At 39.6% G+C, this 26140-nt stretch overlaps 1 protein-coding gene across 1 annotated transcript in view; it reads left to right on the top strand.

Moving 5' to 3' along the window:
• The window catches only part of lekr1 (leucine, glutamate and lysine rich 1), a 121345-nt gene that overhangs the window by 9933 nt on the left and 85272 nt on the right, over positions 1-26140 (top strand). The window contains exon 4 of the mRNA XM_056270234.1: positions 15631-15720. Within this exon, the coding sequence (XP_056126209.1) occupies positions 15631-15720 (90 nt within the window). The remainder of the gene's footprint in view (positions 1-15630; positions 15721-26140) is intronic.

Genomic DNA, 26140 nt, shown 5'->3' with positions numbered 1-26140 from the left:
TCAAAGACCTTACATTGTCCAAGACAGTTACCAAAGTTGTAGGCAAAGATATGTCTGGAGGCAATATATTAAAATAATAACATAAATGACCAAAATATAACAAATTCTTAATTCCAGTTACTGAATGTGACTTAGTGACGAAAGAATTGACATGAAATTTCCTGATTACTGGTTTAGCCTTTTTTATTTTTTACACACAAATAGCAATTAATCAATAATATAAGTATTTGAACATAAAACAAAAGGAATCACTTGATGAAAAATGTATTTTTATTTGTTTAGCAGAGATAATTAACCAACATCAGAGAACCATGAATATGCAAACGTGTTGTTAAATTAGTGAAATATTACTTTAAAATCTAAAGGGGTGCTTTAAGTAAATATTTTGGGCTCACAAAAACATTTGGGAACCCCTGTCCTACAGGACTTTAGCAGGCCGGGGACTCCGGCCCCCTGATGATGGTGTGTGTGTATGAATGCACATGTTAGTGCGATCACTTCGTGTTCATCTATTTCTGTATGTGTGAATAGTTCCTCGTGCTTTGAACTCTTCAGGTCTGGTTTCCCTCGTGAGTCACTGTGGGAAAGACGTGCATGTGTACGTCCTCTCTCCCGGCTGACGCGAATGCCAGGCATAATTATACCGCCATAGAAATCAAAAATAAACCTCTCAACACCTACGCCTCCGTAGTTTAGCTCAGACAGAAATTCAGAGAATGAGGAGAGAGGTGCGAAGCGAGTGTGTGATTGCGGATCCCATTTCTGCGCTCCCTCCCGCCGTTGCTGATAATAATAGCAGGTTGTGTTGTTCGTGTGAGCTCACGAGAAAAAGCCAACAGCGCAGCAGTCGTGCTTCTAGATCGGCCCCCACCGATTCATTCATATCCAGTACATTCCAGACCCGACACGATTGAGCAGCGGGCGTACGCGTGTGTGTGTTTGTTATGTGGTAGACTTCTGAAATGAGGACACAGTCACTTCTCTGCTTTTGGGCTTTGTTTGTCCAGTGTAAATTAGCTGCATTTCAAAATCAATTCAAGCTCTTTATTGTCATTGCATATATAATATATAGCCCATGTAAAGTCTGCACACCACGCCTCCAAAAAATATCTTTACAGACTCTCACAAAGGTGACATTTCAAGCACAAAGGCTCTTCATCACACTAACCTGTGAGAGTCTGTTAATAAATTGCTATATTTTTGGAGCCGTGGTGTGCTGACTTGACACTTTCCTGTGCAAGTTATTTTTGGCCACTTTGAGCAATGTGCATGCTTTTGTGTTGGGCTTTTTTTGTGTATATAATGGCATGTTATAAAGAAATTAGATTATAAAGTATATTCAAATAGATTTCTGTATTTTTTGATTTCCTACAAAAATATTTAGCAGCTGTTTTTAACAATGTTTCTTGAGCAGCAAATCATCATATTAGAATGATTTCTGAAGGATCATGTGAAGACTGGAGTAATGATGCTGAAAATTCAGCTTTGATCACAGGAATAATTATATTTTTTAAATATAATAGAAAACAGTTTTTTAAAATTTAAAATTTCACTATAACAATATTTCTGTTTTTTTGTTGTTGTTTTTTTAAAAGTAGTCTTGGTGAGCATAAGAGACTTCTTTCAAAACCAATATATGTAATTATGTCAGAAATCCTGAACGAGAGAGGGCCCAAACGCAGAGATTGAAATACCCAAACGAAGAATATTTATTGACAGGACAGTAGACAAGGCACAAGAAGATAATGGAGTAGTGACAGGCCAAACATAGGGCAGGACACACAATAGGAGAATTGGCTGGTCGGGTTGAGACTGCAAAGGTGTGACGGCCAATGATGGAGAGCAGGCAGTGGCTCAGGGAACCAGAGGCTAGACAGTGGATGATGAGACGATACAGCACCAGACAAGCTGCCAGGCCAGGAGAGTCAGTGGCTGGTGGAGTGGGATGCAGGGCAGGAACCAACACAACACAACAAGAGATAAAAAACACAAACCAGAGCAAATAAAAACTGGGAAAAATAAAAACTATGTAACTGGAATTTGAAAAGAAAACAAAGAAACAAATATAAAATTCCAAAACATAACCCTTAACTTCCAAAACAAGAGAAAAGCTAAATTAATTCTACAAAAAAAAAAACAAAAAAAAAACACAACAACAAAAAGACAGGATCCAAAACCAAAAACTAGAGAGTAAAATAAGAACTAAAAATCTGAGAAACAAAAAGGCTTGAGAGAACTGGAGCAAAAGACTTGAACTTATCTAAAGTAAAAAAAACCCCATGAATATCAAAAGAATTATCACACAAGGGAAACCTACATCTACCACTGACTGACCAGATCTGCTAGCACAATATGAACACACACAACAAACCAGCAAAGACATGAGGGAAAGAACCACAATATAAAGGAAACAGCACAAAGAGGATCAGGTGAAACCAATCAAGCAAACGAGGACTAATCAAGGGGGCGTAGTAACGGTAACCAAGAGGAGCACATGGCAAACACAAACAAGACAAATCACTCTTTTACAAATATCCCTCGCATATCCAGATTTTCCAAGGCTGTGGATCCCTGGTGTCTATATACACTCACCTAAAGGATTATTAGGAACGCCTGTTCAATTTCTCATTAATGCAATTATCTAATCAACCAATCACATGGCAGTTGCTTCAATGCATTTAGGGGTGTGGTCCTGGTCAAGACAATCTCCTGAACTCCAAACTGAATGTCAGAATGGGAAAGAAACGTGATTTAAGCAATTTTGAGCGTGGCATGGTTGTTGGTGCCAGACGGGCTGGTCTGAGTATTTCACAATCTGCTCAGTTACTGGGATTTTCACGCACAACCATTTCTAGGGTTTACAAAGAATGGTGTGAAAAGGGAAAAACATCCAGTATGCGGCAGTCCTGTGGGCGAAAATGCCTTGTTGATGCTAGAGGTCAGAGGAGAATGGGCCGACTGATTCAAGCTGATAGAAGAGCAACTTTGACTGAAATAACCACTCGTTACAACCGAGGTATGCAGCAAAGCATTTGTGAAGCCACAACACACACAACCTTGAGGCGGATGGGCTACAACAGCAGAAGACCCCACAGGGTACCACTCATCTCCACTACAAATAGGAAAAAGAGGCTACAATTTGCAAGAGCTCACCAAAATTGGACAGTTGAAGACTGGAAAAATGTTGCCTGGTCAGATGAGTCTCGATTTCTGTTGAGACATTCAGATGGTAGAGTCAGAATTTGGCGTAAACAGAATGAGAACATGGATCCATCATGCCTTGTTACCACTGTGCAGGCTGGTGGTGGTGGTGTAATGGGTGTTTTCTTGGCACACTTTAGGCCCCTTAGTGCCAATTGGGCATCGTTTAAATGCCACGGCCCACCTGAGCATTGTTTCTGACCATGTCCATCCCTTTATGGCCACCATGTACCCATCCTCTGATGGCTACTTCCAGCAGGATAATGCACCATGTCACAAAGCTCGAATAATTTCAAATTGGTTTCTTGAACATGACAATGAGTTCACTGTACTAAAATGGCCCCCACAGTCACCAGATCTCAACCCAATAGAGCATCTTTGGGATGTGGTGGAACGGGAGCTTCGTGCCCTGGATGTGCATCCCACAAATCTCCATCAACTGCAAGATGCTATCCTATCAATATGGGCCAACATTTCTAAAGAATGCTTTCAGCACCTTGTTGAATCAATGCCACGTAGAATTAAGGCAGTTCTGAAGGCGAAAGGGGGTCAAACACAGTATTAGTATGGTGTAGGGATGGGACGATTACCGGTTTCCCGATAAACCACGATAAAATGTTCTGGCGGTTAGTATTATCGTTTAAAATTTTATTATCATAAAAACCGTGTTTGATTATCGTGATTTTGAAAACTCACGGTAAATCCTGTCCAGCCAGAATCAGTCTGACGCAAGCGCGAGCACTCAGCAGGCGCGCAGATGCAATGTTGTTTTTTTGCGCGAGAAGACAAGGCGGAAGGCAGTGACAGCACACGGGAGATTTTTCAGCCACCCAAGAGGACAAAATCGGAGGTATGGTCGTATTTTGGCTATTACAAGAGTCCCAAGGGCAATTTAATCGAGGATGGGCACCCTGTCTGCAAATCTTGCCAGAGGAAAGTCGCTGCAAAAGGGGGAAACACGTCAAATCTGCTAAGTCATCTAACGTTACGTGACAACCACCCACTGAGTTAATTTTTACCTTAATACCACAACTAACTTGGGCAAATAATTAGACAAATTTATTGGAGATGAATTATTTAATTATCTCACTTGTAATTATTGCAAAGCTTCCGCGAAGAGAAAAGTTTTACAGCAAGTGGATTTGAGCCAAGACGAACGAACATATTCAAACTATTAAGGGTGACATTTAAGGGATAATGTATTGTATTCATTCATAGTAAACTTATTACCGTTTTTTTTTTTTTTTTTTTTTACCACAGAAATAATTTCAGGGACATGAAATATTGAATTGTGGTTAACTTAATGTTTTTAAATCTTACCGGTTTATAAATCCATTATACAAGTTACAGTGTCCAAATCAATCATAAAGTAAATGTGATCACTACAACAATATTGTAGTAGTATTAATACTAAATTACTCTGATTTAATTTTCAATACAATCAAAACTGAGACGCAAGACATACACATTTGAATGAAACCAGAGATTGCGTCCACGGTGATCCGAGACATGGATGTGCGCTGTGTAGTGCGTTGCTATTTACAACAGTCATTATAAGTATTCCAGTAGTTTAGTCACCCTGACCCAACCAACATATTTTGATCATTTAAGTGTGTGTGCGTGCGTGCGTGCGCGCGCGTGTGTGTGTGTGTGAGAGAGAGAGAGAAAGTGATTTATTATTTATTAATAGCCTAATAATAATATTCAGTCATACACACATCCATAAGTGTTATTATCATTATTAATGATAGGGTTTAATGACGAGTTCATTAAAACCTGCACTAGGAAAACTTATACCTCTCACTCTCAGGGCTCCATGTTAATGTTAATATAATGTTTATGCTTAAAAAAGTGCATATAGCTGCTAATTGTATTTTTTGTTTGTTGATTTTCAAATGTTTTCAGGGTGAGCATCAGTTCTTTTTGAACATTTCCATCTCATTTTAACAAAACCGTGATAATATTGATAATCGTGATAACTTTGGTCACTATAATCGTGATATGAAATTTTCATACCGTCCCATCCCTAGGGTGTTCCTAATAATCCTTTAGGTGAGTGTATACTGTGTATATTTGTATGTGTATATATATATTATAATGAATTTGAAGTATTTTTCCAATAATAACCACAATACTGTAATACAGAACCAAGCTTATTTAATATCCGTCCTTCGGATGAGACATTAAACCGAGGTCCTGAGGTCATTAAAAATCCCAGGATGTCCTTCGAAAAAGGCATTCTGGCCAAATTTTCCCAGTGGCCTCTGTCCATCATGGCCTCCTAATCATCCCCATATTACACTGATTGGCTTCATCACTCTGTCTCCTCTCCACCAGTAAGCTGGTGTGTGGTGGGCGTTCTGGCGCAAAATGGCTGCCGTCGCATCATCCAGGTGGATGCTGCACACTGGTGGTGGTTGAGGAGATTCCCCCTTCTGTAAAGCGCTTGGAGTACCCAGAAAAGCGCTATATAAATGTAACGAATTATTATTATTAATAATATAGCTTTTATTTATTGCTACTAACTGTTGTTCAGCTGTTATTGTTACACACCACAGGTGTCATGGAGGTCACATGACCTTTAATTTGACAAGTGGTGTGAGTGACGATCACTAAAAACCAGCTCACTCACAGATGATCATTTCAAATCATTTTAATTTGAAAAATAATTTTGAAAAAACAAAAGATAATTTCGATTCTGATGTGATATTTAAGTGGGCGAATTGTTTAGGCTGTTATTAATTTGCCGATTTTCACCAGTTTGAGACAGATTAGCACATCTGATGCAAGATCACAGCCACCTTTGAAAGAACGGATGCTTTGCATACTATTTAATCTCGTGTTTCATAACGTTTGTTCTGAGGGAGAAAAGCACTTCTCCTGAGAAAACAGTGTCTTGTTGCTTCTGTTTGTATTTTGAAAGATTGCCTCCATTTTCCTACACCCAAAACTTAATCACACTTATTTGAACAGTTCAAATCATGCATCACTGTGTGAAAAAGAATTGGACAACAGCTCTAGTTGAGACTTTCGGTTTGACTCAGGCAGTTTTGCGACCTGCTAGTGAACCCTCTGAGGTGACGCAAAGCAAAACTCTTTGCTAGAGAAAGGAAGAGGCAGATGTGAGATGGCAGTAAATGGATCGTGGGAGAGACAGCATGTGGTAGATGTAGATAGTTCAGTGGGGAACAACATCCGGGAGAGAGGTGTGAGAATGGCACAGGCAGTTGCTGTGAATAAAGGCATTGGCTATAGGCTTAATGAACTCTGGTTGCAGGTTTGAGAAGAACAGCTAAATAGGGAACTTTCAACCAAACAAAATACAGTTCATGGTGAAGTGCATCATTTTTACACCACTAAGCACATAGCTTTTTATGTGTGTGTGTCTGCGTGCGTGTGGCTTTCGCAATGATATAAATTTATCGGGCGAACAGCACTGTACTGGATTTGGTGGTTTTTTACTTCCTCATCGTGCCTCTCTCAGCTGTATAGAGAACTTGATATCTTGGTACTTCTTGCACGCATGTTTACCAACTGATGTGTGTCTGCGGTGAGCCTGTATAAGCGCAGATAGACCTCTGTCACTGTGAGGGTTAATGTGTTTGCATCATCCAGAGATGCAGCTGCCATATATGTACACGTACAGCGTGAACACACGCTATTTGCCTGCGGTTGGCGCAGGAAGTGGAAGAGGGCAGTGTATAGGTGTGCTATTTTTCTCAGCCCTGCAAACACACAAAACGCATACATTCTGCATAGCATCTGAAATGTGCTGAAAATCGTGTTGTCGAGGCACGTGAATCGACCGTGCGCGTATTCAGATGTGACTGTGCACTTGTCGTATCAAGGTGTGAACATGCTTTATATCATGCAGGCCGTACTTTATTTATATGGTAATGCGTGTTTGCGAGGTGATGGAAAAGACTTTTGTTTTTGTGAAAATATGTCTGACAGCTTCAATTAGTTTTGAGATATGAATGTTGAGAGGGCCGAGCCGTGCTTCACATTGTCCTCACCGTAACTAATAGAGATCGACAGGCCAGCTGTGGTACCGGCTCTTCAAAAAACAGATTCAGATATCTTGTCTTTTCTAATATTATTATTGTTAAAAGACTTCATATGCTTTGTATGTGGTCGCCAAGCCAGTGAGCGGTGGAGCAGTTCCTGTTTTCTCTCTGCGTGAGTTCAGACAGAGGTCACACAACGGCTTCTTTCATTATTGATAAGTGGTTCCCTTAGTCGTGTGAGTGTGTGAATTTAAATGACCCCCTGCGTCTCCCTGTAGGGCTCGAGTAAGACCCCATCAGCGTCATATCATTAATGGAGCTCGAAACAATGTTAAACCCTGACTCATCAGTATCCATGTCAGATTTGCATGTCACGGGCAGGGTCAACAGATCAACTGATGCATGATGGGATTGGATTTATATAGGTTTACAGAATAGATTCATCCAGTTCAGGTCTAGGGCACTACAGGGGATCCGGCAGGTTTAAAGGGGAAGCGTGGAGAATGTAAATCAGACACTCTGGGCTGTTTGTGATGGTGTTCTTGATTTGGTCAAAAAAGAGGCTCTGAATGACTCAACGAAGGGATTAGAGATTCAAATCAGGCCTGTGTCATGCCACTTTATCAGGAAACTGCCCGAAACGCTTTCCTCTGATGTGCTGCTGTAATATGATTTTAGTTGCAGCCTATAAGCAATGCATATTTTTAGTGGTTCTTGTTGTGGTTCTGAAAATTACACTCCTTAATATACGCATAAACACTGCAAAGAGATCAGTCAAGGAGACTAATTATTCTTAACCAAAAATGACTTATTTTTATTTATCTTTCTATCAATTCATTTCCCAAGCCAGACTTTGACAGTCAGTAGAAATACTAGCATTTATTAGTGAGGATCATATGTCAGATTAGTCAAAAGTGACAGTAAAGACGTTTACAATGTTACAAAAGATTTCCAACTCAAATAAATGCTGTTCTTTTGAAATTTCCATTCATTAGAGAATCCTAAAAAAACACATTTTTATCACAGTTTCCACAAAAATATTAAGCAGCAAAAACTGAGATGTTCAGATGTTCCTCTCAGTGCTGGAGGTTTGACAAACACCACCAAACACAGAGACATTCTGACATTCTTGTTCATTTTTCAATTCAAATTTTAAGTCAAATTGTCATGCTGACTTTAATATAATTTGTATTGACGTTAGAAACAAATGCAAAATAGAAGAATTTTCACTCGTGGTCTTTTGGACCCCATTGTGCATTTACACACAACACTAGAAATCGACACAAAGCACATTTGGGTTGAATTAGTTGAAATAGAAAGAAAGAGACTTGTTGGAGTGAAGTTAGATGTTAGATGTTAGATTACATGTTTGTCCTGCTGTTACTGAGAGCAACCAAGCAAACAAACAGAGAACTGAGTCAGCGCCAATCATGCTAAGACACACACACACGCTCGCTCACTCGCTCACTCGCTCACTCACTCGCTCGCTCACTCACTCACTCACTCGCTCACTCACTCACTCACTCACTCACTCACTCACTCACTCACTCACTCACTCACTCACTCACTCACTCACTCACTCACCCACTCACTCACTCACTCACTCACTCACTCACTCACTCACTCACTCACTCACTCACCCACTCACTCACTCACTCACTCACTCACTCACTCACTCACTCACTCACTCACTCACTCACCCACTCACCCACTCACCCACTCACTCACTCACTCACTCACTCACTCACTCACTCACTCACTCACTCACTCACTCACTCACTCACTCACTCACTCACTCACTCACCCACTCACCCACTCACTCACTCACTCACTCACTCACTCACTCACTCACTCACTCACTCACTCACTCACTCACTCACCCACTCACTCACTCACTCACTCACTCACTCTTTCTTTCTTTCTTTCTTCACCCTTTCCTTCATCCTTTCTTTCGCTCATGCTTGCTTCCATTCGTTCGTACATTCTTTTTTCTTTCTTTTATTCGTTTGTTTGTTTGTCTTTCTTTTTTTATTTGTTGGTTCTTTTGTTCAATTGTCATTTTATTCTTTCATTCCTTCATGCACTCTTTCATTCTTTTGTTCTTTCCTTCGTCAGTTCTTTTATTCTTTTGTCCATACGTTCGCTCGCTCACTTGTTCATTAGTTCGTAAAGCGTGAGCTCTATTTTCTATCCTTTCTTCCCTCACCCCATCAGCCTCATCATCTCAAATCCCAGGCCCTGCTTTCATTTTTGCGTACGTCTGCTTACACTAGATGCGAATACAAAAGATATTTTGTGTATGCAAACCCAGAGGCCTCATTCACCCACCTGCACATAATATGCGTTTGATATACTTTCATGTGTCTTGCTTGTTTGGGAAAACATGAGTAGGCCACACATTTAGCTTCAGGCACACATTGAAGACTCAACGCTTGTGATGACAACGGCAGCGGCAACAGAGTAAACTGCATAAGAGTAAACAAGAATAAAGCCCTCCTGTTGTGGGTTTGAAGGAAAGGAGAGTGTCACAACGATGCACATGATTTTCATATTTCAGCCGAGTGTTTTGTGATCTCATTCAAGACCCAAATGCATAAACTTTGGTGAGCCTGGGGAAAAGCGGATGAATGAAACCTTTCTGACTGAAATAACATCAGAGGATCACACATCCCTGAGAGAAAGAGAGTGTGAGTGTGTGTGGTTTAGTGTGTCACCTCAGTGTTTGTGTGCATCTCATCTTGTTTGTGTTTTATGATGTTTATGTTGAATGATGCCATAGCAATGATTATAATCAAGGAAATACTTTAGGATGGGAAGGACAGGCTCTTTCTCTGTTTTACACATGCACTATTGCCCTTTTGAAATTTGTGTGCTACTTCTTTTCTTGTTTTCACATTACCGCTTCATTTGCTCATCAGCGCCAAGTAATAAAATTAGCCAGACCGTACATGTCAGTTCAGTTAATTAGGATAGGTTTTGTTTGTCTTTGCAATGATTAACGCGTGCTTGCATTAAATTTCCAAAGGTTTGAGAGTGCATAGTCCACATAGCAGCTTCTCAGTAGCCTGGTTCCTTCAGGAAGACAGTGATTTAGACTGCAGCTCTTTGAACTTCTCGACTGATCGGGAATGTGACCATGAGTCACGTCTCTGTTCTGTGTTCATTACTCTAATGCTCCCCAGCTTCACACTGCTGATCAAAGCCTCACGTTCAAGCGCTCACTGGGTCTTCCGGCATGCCGGAAGAAGCGGAAACGCCACGTTCAGTTGGCATGATGCTGTATTGTACAAGTAATCGTTGCATAATTGATTTGGTGATAGATGGTGAGATGTTGCTTCTGTTGATCACAATGACTGGCAAGAGATGGTTGGATGTGTGTTGGCAGAATAGACTTGAAAGTGCACGAAGGCGAAGAGTGCGAGGAAATTGTTTTTTAATTCAATAATCCAAAGGATACAGGGCAAAAACACGGGGTAACACATTCACTTAACAAAGATGTGACCGGACGAAGACAAAACAGGGAGTATAGCCTATATACACAGACTAAATGAGGTAATTAACAAATAACAGGTGAACACAATCATTAATCAAACACACTTGGAAACTGGGTCAAATTATAGGGCAAACAGGACTAAAACACAAAGAAACTAAGCCAAAACAGAACATATATGTGACGCCTACTAAGTATATCTTCATCAAAAGATTGAGTACAAGTATAGGCCAAATATACTTAAACCTTTCTGTCAATATGAGTCAAAAATACTTTATTTTATATATATTTTTTTGTTTATTTGTGAGAAGTAGTTAAAAAAACAGAGGATCTGGGGCCTCATTTATAAAACTTTGCGTAGGATTTGCGTCAGAAGTGGCGTACGGATGAAACATAGGACGTGCGTACGCACAGAAATATTCGGATTTATAAAACCGTGCGCACGCACATCCTACGCATTTTTCCCTTAATAAATCACAATCAATTCTAAACATAGCGCAGCTTTTGCGGCTTCATGTCACGGCCATAGTTGCCCATAAATAGTCCGTGAAACGCCCACAAGTTAATATTCATCGATTGCGAAATCATGGCAAACATAGAGAGGAAATAAAAAAAAACGTAACTTCACTCAATGTGAAGTAAAAGTTATCGTTGGCGAGGTGGAAAAGAGGAGACAAAATGTTGTTTGGAGGGCACAGTGTGGGCATTAGCTACTAATGCCAAAAAGGCACTTGTGGCAAAAGGTTGCAGACGCTGTAAATGCTGTAGCCTCACAACCTCGGACTGTGGCCGAAATAAAAAGAAATGACAAGCTACAGATGTCGGTTATAATCTACTTGGAAATGGGAAATAGTTCAGCGCAAATGTATTTTCTTGCAGCTTTCTGAATGGTTGAGACATAGGTCTACGTCATACGTTATTTTATCAAAAATAAAACAAACTAAAGGCATATGCATGAAATACCATGATTCCGTAGCTGATAAAGACATTTTTACTATGAAAACAACTTTCCCCAGTGGACAAATAATACATCTATCTATTTATCTATCTCTCCCTAATTATCTATCTATCTGACTGATTATCTAGCTATATCTAGCTATATCTGCTCCGCCAGACGGACACATTGGCGAGAATATCAGTTTTGTACATTATTTCGTTCTGTTTATCTTATTTTTGAGGATAAATTGTATAACATGCCAATATTATTGCAGAACATATTTCACTTTTCTTTTTACAAATATGTTTTAATTTGCATTTCTGTTGCAGATCGATCAAACGGGTGTTCGTGTAGGCTGTTAATTGTAAGACTTGCTTTGTGACGTCTTCGTGTTATTTATGAGAGGCAGTATTGCCATTTATTTTACACAACAGTTTCAAACAGGTCTACAGTTTCACACACTTTCACGTGTTTCTTCCATCTGCCGACGGTGTCGCCATTTCTCATTTCACCCGTTTTTGTGCGTACGCCTGGGTCAGAGCTTGCGTGAAGAGAGCGGCGTACGCCGCCTTTTGTGCGTACGCAATGTTTATAAATGAGGCCCCTGTTCTTTCTTTATTGCATGTCCAGATATTCCTACAACAAAATATTCTGTGGGCCATGAAACTTCTGTGAAAATGATCAAAAATGCTGGCGGTGGCTGGCAACTTTTTTCCAAAAGGCTGGTGGGGAAAGATTTAAAAATCTGACTATTTTAATGAATATTTGTTAGTTATGCATTTTTATGTTGTTAGCTTAGCAATATGGTAACACCATCTCTACTGAAAAATTGTTGATTCGTCTGTGTGCTTCATATGAGGAGCTTATGCCTATGAAGAGTGTTCAAAATCACTCACTTATGAGGTTTCATTTCAGCGTAGACAGCAAGCAGCCCACTTGGTATTGGAGCGAAGCCAGTGACATAAATGTCTATAAGTAGCACAAAATCATTATAGTGATTCACCATTGCATGCACCCTGATAAATGTGCGGAAGCACACGTGCACTCAGCCTCCCAGTAAATCACACATTAATAGAAAGAGCAGGTCAGTTCACCGGCTCGCTCACGCACAGCCAGTTGCTATCTGTTATCACGATTCTTTCAGCCTCCTACACGCGCACGCACACACACACACACACACACACACACACACACACACACACACACACACACACACACACACACACACACACACACACACACAGTCCTGTAGACGAGAGAACAGAAGAGTCGTCTTTAGTCTGGGATTTGCAGCCCATTATCACGACTATTGGTACACACACACACACACACACACACACACACACACACACACACACACACACACACACACACACACACACACACACACACACACACACACACACACACACACACACACACACACACACACACACACACACACACACACACACTGAGGCAGCTGACACTGTGCTCTAATTCTGATTGAGTAACGTGAGGTAATGAACCAAACATTGTGCACTATTGAACTGTGTCTCATTAAACCTCTCTTTGAAACAACAGGACCCACATCTTCTACATTTACCCATGATGCAGCAGGACCGCTTGACAATGCTGACATCAGTCTGCGCTAAAGCTTAATGTATGGATTTATGAAATAGTCTGTAAGCTGCTCATCTCTGCAAGCTTTCTAAATACCCATAAGCCCGTTATTTACCTGTGTGGATGGTGGGAAGCAAAACGCAAATAACAGAGACATCTGGAGATGAATATAATGTTTGGTGTTGCTCTCTCTCAATGCCCTTGAATAAGTGATGAAGAATCTGGAGCAGGTCTCTCATGTCCTTACAAGACTGTAGCGTGTGTAATTTTACAGACAGGACTGGGTACAGTGCATTCTGAAGCCGTCTGTGGCTACGCTATATATTTTAGCATGGCTGGATCGTCCGACAGCAGAAGTGAGAACAGTACATTCTCACTCTTGAGAATGATTTGTTAAGGGGAAAATGAAGAGTCAAAAAAGCCTCGTCTTTCATTTCCTTTGTGGGGTTTTGGAAGTATGAGCAGAGACCGTATATCAGATATGTCAAGCTAAGAGTGTTAATCTGGAAGCAGTTTTTGCCACGTATGCACTTACAATTCCCATACACACACTATAATAAAATAAAAATAATACAATTAAATTGACCTGGCAATTTAACATTTTCCATAACAATAGAGTATATCCATTAGGAGAACTTTAATAGAGTGGGTATTTTTTTTTAGGTATTTTATTGGAGTTTTTTATAAAACCTTGCTTGTTTGTTTGTTTGTTTTCTGTGTGTGTGTTAGTGAATTCCCTTCTATATCATCCCTTTATGGTATCCGGTAATCCTGTCATTTTCCTTCACTTTACTGCTATTGAAATTAAAAGATCTTTTATGTCTTTAACGGGTTCATAACCCATTCTTGATTTTAGATATTGTGTTTGTGTGATAATAAAAAGAAACATACTACCTTTCATAAGATTTTTAATCCTCACTAAGTCACTCATTGCTCAACAAGGTTGCATTTATTTGATCAAACATACAGTAAAAACTATAATATTGTGAAATGTTACAATTCGAAACAAATGTTTTACATTTAAATGCATTCTAATATGTAATTTGGCAAAAATGTAATGATGGCAAGATGAATTTTCAGCAGCCATTAGTTACTCCAGTCTTCAGTGTCACATGATCCTTCAGAAATCCCTCTAATATGTGTATTAGGTTACACTTTATTTTAAGGTGTCATTGTTACAGTGTAATTATACAGTTAAGCACTGAGTAATATTATTTAACAACATGTACTTACTATATGTTTGAGGTTTGGTTGAGGGTTAGTTGCATGTAATTATGCATAATTTACTGTTTATGCATAATTACATGCAACTAAGGCATATCAATTTAATAAGAAGAAGAACAATAAATCTCTCTCTAAAGCAAACTAGTTACTTAACTATTTTCTATTGCTGTAGAGGGCTGTTAACTTTAATTTTTTCAAAATGCAATTCAACAGCTAGCTGCACACCAGAAGCTGTCTAAAACGCAACATATCCAAAGCGTGTGCACACTCACTAGGCCAGTTCAGCTACTGATTGAAGGGGAAACTGATCCATTGAAGTTTTTTAGATCTGCATGCATTCTGATCTCTCTCTCTCTCACACACACACACACACACACACACACACACACACACACACACACACACACACACACACAACACAAACAGATGGTGTGAATGAAATACATGACTTCGCCACAAGAACCCAAGAATCTGCAGCTGGGAATCTTCTGAAGGTCTAAACTTATTCATACCCATGTCTTTTACCAGCACAAACACAAAACAATAGCGCTCACACACACACACACTCTCACGTTCTTGCTCGGTCTTACACAAATAGGCACACGCAAACACAATGACGCTCCCAGTGATATCGCACTGATATATCAGGTTTGATAACCCCCTGTTCGTGATCTCCCGTTGCTATAGCCACCATTTCTGTGTGAGATCCACAAAAAGCCCATAATACTCTGCAGCCTGTATATATATATATGCCCTACAGAAGTCTGTGTTTCATTTAGTCACACACACTCCACACACACAGCGCGTAACGCAACCCTCCTGCTCTGTGGCTGGGCCGCTCTCCTGCCATTGAACTTTTATTGAGGGGAAAAAGAAAGGCTTTTTATATTTGGAAAATCAACAAGTGAAATGTTTCCACACAAGCAATATTGTTCCATATAAAAAAAACAAAAACTGAATGTAATAATTAGTGTGTCATTGCTGCTCTCTCTCTCTCTCTCTCTCTCTCTCTCTCTCTCTCTCTCTCTCTCTCTCTCTCTCTCTCTCTCTCTCTCTCTCTCTCTCTCTCTCTCTCTCTCTCTCTCTCTCTCTCTCTCTCTCTCTCTCTCTCTCTCTCTCTCTCTCTCTCTCTCTCTCTCTCTCTCTCTCTCTCTCTGTGGTGTTTCCAGCACGAGGGCCCTTGACCTGCAGCTGTGCGTGGTCACGCGTGAGACGCAGAAAGAGCTGGAAAACCAGCGCTCTTGCCGCCTGCACCTCAGGTAAGGAAACGAGGGAACAATGGCGTAAGAGAGACAAAAGAACGAGAGCAGCTGATAGGGTCGTGCGAGTGTGTGAGGAGTGTTTGCAGTAGCCACTTCAGCGACGGCACGACAGGAAGAGATGCAGATGGGAAACTGTGTGCGTGTGTGAGGACACTTGTGGGTGTTTCCAGGCACAAGTGTGAGAAAAAATACAAAGTAAAAAGGGAAGGAGAACTAAAAAGAGAACAAGCGTACATTGATTTGAGCAGAATAGATTACTGTGTAGTTTAATACTGGTATTACGTAACTGGAAAAAAAAGACATGCTTGACCACTGAGTTTCTTATTTTAGTCACATTGCTTACGTAAAGACTTATTAGAGTTCCTTAAAGATATAATGTTCTAGCAAGTCTGCTTGATCAATCACCAAAAGAAGTCAATATTATTCAGGAAAAGATTTTCTTGTCAAAGTAATACAATGTTGTGTTGCAAAAATGAGTTTACCATCCTGAAAGTCACAGAAAATACAACTAAATAAAACATTTCTGGTGCAAATTAAAGGCAATTTTTGATCCGTAGGTGAGTATGTTGAACTGAAAGATTTAAATAAGTGTTATTTATTATTATATTTCTCAGCATCACCTCTGGAGCATCACCATGCAACTCGTGTTTCATGTTTCATCACTCATCACTTTCCATATTCTGTCCCATTCATTCAGTCTTTGATGTTTTTCTGAGACACCAATGGCTTTTTGAAGTTGTGCATTTGCTTAAATATGGCTAATTTCCTGACTAATAAGTTGTGGTTAAGACCGTTTTGCCCAGGAGTGTGTATATTAGTGGTTTGTTCGAGGCTTGTTCCTGCAGATATGTGCTGTTTGAGATGTAAACAGTTAATAATCAGGTGCTGTGAAGTGAAGCTGTCATGAACGACAGAGTCTCGGTTGACTGGCAGGTGATAATGCAGTCGTGAGCTCTCTGACAGGCTTTTCTATCTTCTCCAACCGTCTATGTGGGCGGCACACACAAAGGCCATGATGGCGTCATGCTGCAAAGTGCTTGTCTATGAAAGGTGTGTGTCAGGGGAATGTAAGCGAGTAAAGGAGTGTGTGGTGAAAAGCCTTTTTCTAATTTGAATCCCATTTTGAATTTGATTATTTCAGCTGATGTTTGACACCTGTGCAGATTTTTTAGAAATCTGTCAAAAAGTCGTTGTTATCAGCTTTTAATATGCTGCCAAAACTATTACAATTCAATTCAACTTTATTTCCAGATTGAAGGACTGGAGAGAAAACACACAACAACCTACACAAAATTACATAACATTTAAACGTTAAATATAGACAATTATGCCAATACTTTCTCATAGATGACTGGTATCGCACCACACTTTGCCTAGGGTTTGACAGCAGCATAATAATAGCATTCTGTGAATTATCCAGCCAACAATTACATTTATACATCAAATTTCTCATTAAACCATAAAGGTTTTCTTTAAAAAAGGTGCTCTAAAAAGGTTTATCTTAACCTGATCTGAAGACACATAAAAAATATTCAGCAACATATTAGCTTGGGTATATAACATTCAGCGCTGCCTCGTCATCATCACACATTTCATCATTAATGAGATGCCCCAAATATTTCGTTTTAGTGCATACGTTTAGTACTTACAAATAAAAATCTGGGTCCTATAAGGTCATTATCCCCTTTTGTTCTACATATCATGGCAAGACTCTTTTTTGCATTATATTGCACATCATATTTAATCCCATAATCAGAGCACACATTTAGCAGCTGTTGAAAGCCAGCACTACTTGGAGAAAAAATGATCTCCAGATCGTCAGCATACATAAGATATTACAGAAAAGACAATCCTGAAAATAAACAAAAGGTCAAATTAAAGGTGCAATGTTTAAATAAACACAGCAGCAGAATACAGTTGTCTGTCCTGTATTTGAGCCCTTAATACGGGTACGTTCACACACAGTTCAGTTATTTATGGGAGTGACAACCTAAGTTATAACCAACTCACACCTGTACATTTTCAGGACTTGCAACCGCATTCTCGCTGTGCGAGCGGAACCGGACTGGACAACTAGTTTTCTGTCCCGTCATACAGTGCGAGACATCATTCACATCATATGTCTACAGAGTGTTGCAGGTTTTCATGTGTGGTTTCGTTAACTTGCATCACCCGAAATAAGAGGGTTTTAGATCCAGTCACTGCTCTCGTCTGTTCTGTGTTCTACATGCGACTAATGCTCTTCTCTTCATCACAAATTCTGTCATCATTTTATCACTCTCATGTCGTTCCAAACCCGCAAGACATCCGTTCATCTTCAGAACACAGATTAAGATATTTTTGATGAAATCCGAGAGCTTTCTGTCCCTCCATTTGACAGCAACATCATTGCAACTTTCAAGGCCCAGAAAGGTAGTAAAGACATTGTTTAAATAGTCACTACAGTGGGAGCAGAGCTGCCAACTCTCACGCATTGACCGTGAGACTCACCTTATTGACCCTTTCACACGCTCTCACGCCACACATCCATTTTCTCACACAGAGATATAAATCGTGAAGCAAAGAGGACACTGACACCGACAGACTAGACTGAGAAGGGTACTTTTGATATGGAACAAATTCTCAGCTCTCAGATTCTGTCAATTTTATTACGAAATTCTTACAATAAATACCGTTTTGCCGCTTTTAAATGTGACCGATCGCTGTAGCGCCTCAGTTCAAATGCCACGTGAACCGATCATCTCTTCACTAGCCTAGTTAATAGTAAATAAACACGAATGATCAACAGGTGTGTAACGTGTGTTGAAAGATACAGTAGCTTACAACTTACCGAAATGTATATGCCTCATACATACTGTAATATCGACCAATCAGTGTTTTTCAACCGCGGAAAGAGGTCAATAAAATAGCTGGAGTAGGCTGTAACATTACATTTACCTCAGGAAAGCCATTTAATGACCATAGCACGTAAGTCGGCTAGAATTTTGTTTTGTTTTATAACATATTTAGTATAAGTATAAATGAGTATTTTGCTAAATATGTGCACTATATTACATATTTATTAAATTTTTTACTTTTAAAATATTTTGTTGTAATAAAAACCGCATTAGGCCTATATTTAATTTGAGTTGTTATTTTTAACCTTTAATTATACCAGCTGTAGTCTATATAGTCTATGTTTACAGCATCAGGAGCGATTTTCTTTCTTCAGAAAAATTAACATCTACTGTAGCTTATATGTATAATATGTATCTAGATCGGAAAATTGAATTAAGATCGGAATAAATCCACAAGAGTTAAATTGAAATTGTAAAATTTGTATCAAGCAATAATAAGAGCAGTAGCCTATACCAATTATTGCACCATGCTGTCACTAAACTTAATATAAATATGTGTAGTTAGGCTACCAAATGTATTGACAACCACAATAGCCTACACTTATTTTTTTATATTCCCAAAACCTGACAGTGTGAGCGTAGCCTTTGTCATGACCTATTATATTGGAATGTGTGCCGTTGTGTATATAGTGGGTGTTAATATTACATTTGATTTCTGTGGTCTTATATTGCACCCCATCAAAATGTATCCCTGGATAAACAAAATGTTCTATTCTGTGTTCCTGTGCTTTAAGGGATTGTAATGTTTCAAGATTGTTAAAGTGTTTCTCTCGCTGATTTTTTGGTCCTGTCCCGGTTGTGCAGGACTCTATGGAGTGCAGTCTTAAAGTCCCCCTGTAGTCAATCATTTTATCCCTTAAAACTGATCACCAAAATAACATATTTAAACATTTTTCCTTGAAAAAACAAACAAACGTCATGCTTTAAAATAGCCCAGATGTAACTCGACACCCTTGCCTCATTTAGTATATGCAGTTCTATGAATATGCAAATGAGCCCCGCCTCCACTCACTCACTCACTCAGCTCAGAGATCCACTGGTTGACGATCACACGTTGATCTGATTGGTTACGAGGTAGTTTGTGACGTCAGAAACACCAGCGATTTCAAACCTCGTTTTTGGTTCACTGCAGTTTTAAGGAGAACATTCTTAGCATTGGTGTTGACATGAATTTATGCGTAGTTTGTCTTGAAGCATACTAAAAACAACACATAGGCATATAAACAACATTAAAAGCTTGATTTTCACCACAGGGCGACTTTAACACTGATGTGTTGCATGCCAGTCAAACGGAAGAGCTTTTAAATCATTCAGTTTTGACCCCATGTGCCAATGACATTTTATCAGCCAGTAATTGCTAAACACATGATATGTACAGTCTGTCTTCTAAAAGACTAGTTTAACTTTGCTTCTAAGTTTGAGATTTTCCTCAAATAATTAGTCTTTTTTTAGAGCTTTGTTTAAAAACGTCTAACTCTATAAAGAGCTCTCGGATGCCTCATAATCTCCTGTTATTCATTTTTGGTTTATTTTATTGTTTCTAAGACCGTCCCGAGATGGCAGTTCACCAAGAGCATCCGGAGTACATATTTTTCGGTAAACTATAATTGACGGCTCCATTTTATCTTTTTGCATCGCAGTTGCCAGGCTTTTAAGCTCCAGTACATGTTTTCACTGTTTACTGTCCATACTTCACACTTCCCTGCTACCTAAACCTCGTAAAATCTTCCTTTTGAGATGTTATCTAACATATTTCCACATTGATGTCAAAGCAGCGTGACCCTTGCGTTGAAGCCTTGACACTAGTCATGTGAAAAAACCTAACGTACTGTAATAACAATTTGTACTACAGACATAAATGATACTTTAAATCATGTGACTCATTGAGAAGAGCTAATGAGTTTGCAATTATTTTAATCAGACAAAAATGGAAATTATGTTATCGTTGGTTTACTCAGTAACTTTTTTTTGTCCATACAGTGAAAGTAAATGGGGTCCAATGATGTTTCTGACCCTATTGATCTTTATTGTACCGTATGTTCAAAAACAGAACAGTAAAAAAAAAAAATTCAAAGTATATTGTTTTGTGTCCCATTGAAGAAAGAAAGCCATAGATATGCCATGACCTATTATATAGGAATGTGTGGCATTGTGGTAGCCTATATATGCCTTTCACATTTCTCAAAGCGTCAAGAAATAATCAAAGTGCTCTTGTGTGGTCTTACATTGCACCCTATCAAAATGTATCCCTGGAAAAACAAAATGTTCTATTCTCTGTTCCCGTGCTGATAGGGCTAGTAATGTTTCATGATGGTTAAAGTGTTTCTCTCGTTCTCTGTATTTCATGCCTGTGCTGTGGAGAACTTTATGGAGTGCAGCATTTAATGTTTTGTGCGCCAGTCAAACATTGAAACACAGTACTCAACTTTCAAATCATTCCACTGATAAAAGAAAGCCATAGAGGTTGACTGATGACAGAATTTTAGTTTTTGGGTAAACTATCCCTTTAAGGTTTTCACTCGGTGAATGATAAAATGGGTGAAACTTACATTAACATGAAGTTCCAACTATCTTAATTAATGACTTACCCTCCTATCTATGGATACATTATGGAATTGTTTAGACTTTATGTTCTCTTAGCCAATCAGAAGTAGTCAACATGTAATTTGTGCCCTTGGAAATGGTATAACTGGTGTGAGATTTTGTGTAAGGTAGAGTTGGCTTTCGACCTCCTCTTGAGACTTTGACGCTCGCTCTACCAATAAAACTGCAAACTATTCTTCAGTAAATTTGTATCTATTTGATTGAACCTCACGACTCCTGGGGCCGGTTTCACAAAGCTATTTTAGACCGGTCTATAGTGTTAGACAAGTCTAAAATTTGCTCATAGACTAGTCTAATGCAAGTTAGACTGTTTCACAAAAATAAAGACTGATTTAATTTAGAGCAAAAAAATTAGACACCTTACCACCCAGGCTAACTTAGGTCTAAGACTCTGTTACCTTGGCAACCAACAGTAACAATCAGTTACATTACAAACAGCCGAAAGCAAAGGGAAAATGGCCCTTTCCAAATTAAACATTTCTTCTCGTTACTACATTCTCCGCTAAATTTCCCAAGTAAAATGTCCTTGTAAGTGTTATACTCCTCCAACAAACACATATTTTCCGCTGGGGTAAACTGCACTGAGCGGATGAATGCGCTTACTCGATCCGCCATGTTTTTTGTTTTGAAAAGTGTCTTATTTTACCCAGAATGCATTGCAGTGTAGTCCTACTTAAGATAGTCAGAGTCTTAAGTGCTTTGTGCAATGGTCTGATTTAGACGTCTATCTGAAGTCTGACTATCTACTATTTCTAAGCCATAGTCAAAGTCTATCTTTGTGAAACCGGCCACTGGTCTTCTTTCATCATATCTGGTTCTGGGTCCATAAGCTGTTACCCCCTAACAATTTTGTAATTCAGTTCTGTCAATCATCATTACAAGTATATATTGCACTGTCCCAGCGACAATTCCTCCGGCATCCCTCCACCTCCTCTGTCTATCATTGTCTCACGCAGTACCGTTATAGGGGGGTTGAGCTGAGCTTCCGGTTCGAGCCTCTTGAGGACAGAAGGCCAAGTTAGTTTTCCATTAAAGGGGTGGTATAATGCCCTTTTAACAAGATGTAAAATAAATCTCTGATGTCCCCAGTGTGTATGTAAAGTTTTAGCTCAAAATACCCCACAGATGTTTTTATATAGCATGTTAAATTTGTCACTTTTTGAGGGTGAGCAAAAACGCACAGTTTTGTGTCTGTCCCTTTAAATGCAAATGAGCTGCAGCTCCCGACACAGTGGGCGGAGCTTCAAGAGTGTGTGTGTTAGCAGCTCTGATTACCTCACGCAGACACACGCTAAAATGTCAGAAACTTTTCTGCCTTTTATGTTTAAACTGGAGTCAGACAAAGATGGAGAGACTAAGAAGAAGTGACAACATGTAGAATGCACCAGGACATCTCTGAATGGTTAGTTGATGAGTTTATGTAGCTGATGTGGAGTTAACTATCTTCAATTAGCATTTTCTGTCAGGATAATCTATAAATCGCTTGTATAGGAACTGTTGTGAAATGCACACAGAGTGACTTTGAAAAGACGGATGCTACAGTTTGAGCTGACTCACAAATGTGCTCTTCTACAACAGCTCTTCCTCTTCTCAACATGGACTGCGTGTTCCCGGGGGCGGGGCTTATGTAAATTTTAGGGTTGGTGATGTCACTAACCCGGGAGGAAGCTCGTGTAGTTCCTACCAGCCGTTTGTTGTAGTCCTTTAAAAACGATTTCTTTAAAAGCAAATATCTCCCTTTGCTTTGAACTTTGAGCGTTGTAACTTTGCAGATGTTGTTTATGCTCAAACAGCGACATTACACACTAACTAAAGTTAGAAAAGTGAAATCATAATCAACAACCCCTTTAAATATTAAAAGTGGATGGGCAGGCATATTTCTTACTTGAAATGGTGAAATCAGTGTGGAATCGTTTGACTTGAGCCTGTAAGCAACCTCTTAACTACAGCAATGCTCTGGCAACCACCCACGACTTTCTAGCAATATACGGTATTAAAAAATTTGAAATATTGATGTCATAGTAATATTACACACACAATAGTATTATAAGTAATCCAGCACCAGTAATTGGCCGACACTCCAAGATGCGTGTGGGTTTATTGCACATTAATGCTGGTTTCCACCCACCATAAAATGGAAAAAATGAGGTTAGTGGACATGACAGGTGAGACACTCAACCCGCACCAGAAAAAAGTTGGATTCTGTAAAAAAGAAAGGGTGTTAGAATCCCAGTCAACATTATTTTTGTACAGTTAGGATTACAAACACTCTCGACATCTCCATACACTCAAATTTTGTGTGTGCTTGATTGTTAATTTTGTGTTTTCTCTTATTTTGGGCCAAAGTTAAAGACAAATCTGACTGATTGTGTTATTTTTTGTCCATATGGTAAATGTTAATGGTAATGTGGCAACCCTATACACCCTGGCATTGTGGCGGCTACTTGCATTGACAATCTTTACTCATATTTTCATCAGAAAATATAAAAATGTAGTTGAAGAAGAAGTCTTTCCCTGAAGGTCGGTAAAATGAGCGCTGAAGTACGCTTCCTTTATTCTCTACTTCACAAAGATGAAGTAGATTTCAGCTCATCTTTGAACTGCCTCAGTCATCAGAGCAAAGAGAAAATGAAATGGTGCGATTCTTAGATGTCTTTCCCCCTTAACCCCCGAGCCGTAACGTTAGCATCACTTTAAAAGGCCCTTTTCATGTCTGGTGTGTGTGCATATTTGGTTTCTGGAGTGAAGTGTGCTCCACATATGGGGCTTGTGCGTGTGTAGTGTGAGTCTGTGTAGCGTGAGGTCTAGCAGTCTGTTCGGTCAAAAGGTTTATATCCTGATTATAGACTACGCCCCAGCGGTTCACAGAAAGACACGGGACGGATAAACCGTTTGATCCAGGATCACAAGGTGAAGAGCACCAGAATGCTGATAATCTTAATGATGGGAGGTGATTTATAAAGACCGTTATGATGAAGTTAAGGATCTGAAACTGGTCAGGCTGGGAATGCTGGGAAGCAGGGGAAAGCAGGCTTAAGCAGCTGGCCAGACACACACACACACACACACACACATCAAAAACAGACCATGTGCTGTCCAGACACACTCCAGAAACACTTCAAACCCTGAGAGCGCAACGAGAACTGAAGAGAGGAAAGGAATGGCGAACAAAGACAGAAAAAACGACTGAAAGAACGAAGGGTCAATCTGAATGGGTCAGTCCAGTTTAACTGGCAGAGCCAGATGTGCTTCCAGGAAAGACACACAGCTGTCGATCAGCTTCTCCTCTCTTTTCTGCTGTCTGGTCTGATCTGGCCCGTTTCTTCTCTTCTTTTCTCGTCTCGTCGTTTCATCTCCTTTTCTTTTCTCGTCTCGTTTTTTCATCTTCTCTTCTTTCCTCGTCTCGTTTCTCCTCATCTTCTTTTCTGGTCTCATCGTTTCGTCTTCTCTTCTCATTTCATCTCCTCTCCTCGTTTCATCTCCTCTTCTTTTCTCATCTCCTCTTCTCGTTTCATCTCCTCTTCTTTTCTCATCTCCTCTTCTCGTTTCATCTCCTCTTCTTTTCTCGTCTCGTTTCATCTCTCCTCTCCTCTTCTTTTCTCATCTCCTCTCCTCGTTTCATCTCCTCTTCTTTTCTCGTTTCATCTCCTCTCCTCTTCTTTTCTCATCTCCTCTTCTCGTTTCATCTCCTCTTCTTTTCTCGTCTCGTTTCATCTCCTCTCCTCTTCTTTTCTCATCTCCTCTTCTCGTTTCATCTTTTCTTCTTTTTTCGTCTCTGTCCTCTTAGCTTATCTCAGTTTTTTTTTAGTTTTTTTTTATCTTTTCTCATAACATCCTCTCCTATTCTTCCTTCTCTCTTTTCCTCTCCTTTTCTATTATCCGGTCTTGTTTCATTTCCTCTTTATTTATCATGCCATCTCTTTTTCTTACATTTCATCCTTCTCTTATTTCACCCCAACTTGTCTTTCTCATTTTGCCTTTTTACAGTAATTCTCTCTTTGTCTTCTAATCTCCTCTCCTTTGACAATAGCCATTTTTCATTGCTCCCTTGTTATGAAAAATTTATTCCCATGATTCTCTCCCACTGTCGCTCTCTCTCTTTTTCTGCCTCTTTTACTGTCTGTCTCCATGTCTCGTCTTCTTGTCTCGTCTTTTCTCGTCTCGTCTTCTTTTCTTGTCTCGTCTGTTATCTTATCTAATTTTTTTCTCTTATTTTCTCATCTTTTCTCATGACATCTCTTTTCTTGCATCTCATCTCATCTTGTCTCCTCTCCTATTCTTCCTTCTCTCCTTTCATCTCCTCTTCTAGTATACTGTCTTTTCTTGTTTCATTTCCTCTTTATTTCTCATCTCTTCTCATGCCATCTCTTTTCTTACATCTCTCCCTCTTTTATTTCATCCATTGTCTCGTCTCCTCACCTCTTTTCATCTCCACCTCTAGTCTCCTATCTTCTAGTTTAGTTTAATTTCCTGTTTTTTTCTCGTCTCATCTCGTCTTTCTCATTTTGCCTTTTTACTGTAATTCTCTCTTTGTCTTCTAATCTCCTCTCCTTTGACAATAGCCATTTTTCATTGTTCCCTTGTTATGAAAAATTAATTCCCATGATTCTCTCCCACTGTGTCGCTGTCTCTTTCTCTGCCTCTTTTACTGTCTGTCTCCATGTCTCACCCTAACACTGCCATGTTTACCTGTTGCCATGACTGCTAGACAACTGGATGAGTGTGTGCTTGTGTATGTTTGTTTATGTGGTGACAGACTGGGATGGGGGGATGGATACGCATATGGTTGGTGTGTGGTCGCGGAAAAGATTTCATACGTGTGTGTGTGTGTGTGTGTGTGGAGTTGGCGTCCTGTTTATCCACATTGAGACTTCTGGCAGCTCTTATCAGCCGCTGTCTCATGATGATGATGTAAT

The sequence above is a fragment of the Rhinichthys klamathensis genome, unplaced genomic scaffold (assembly GCF_029890125.1).
Source record: "Rhinichthys klamathensis goyatoka isolate OS25496 unplaced genomic scaffold, OSU_Roscu_1.1 h1tg000299l_1, whole genome shotgun sequence".
Lineage (NCBI taxonomy): Eukaryota > Metazoa > Chordata > Actinopteri > Cypriniformes > Leuciscidae > Rhinichthys > Rhinichthys klamathensis.
Note: the sequence above shows the minus strand (reverse complement) of the source record. Positions and strands in the feature narration are given on the sequence as shown.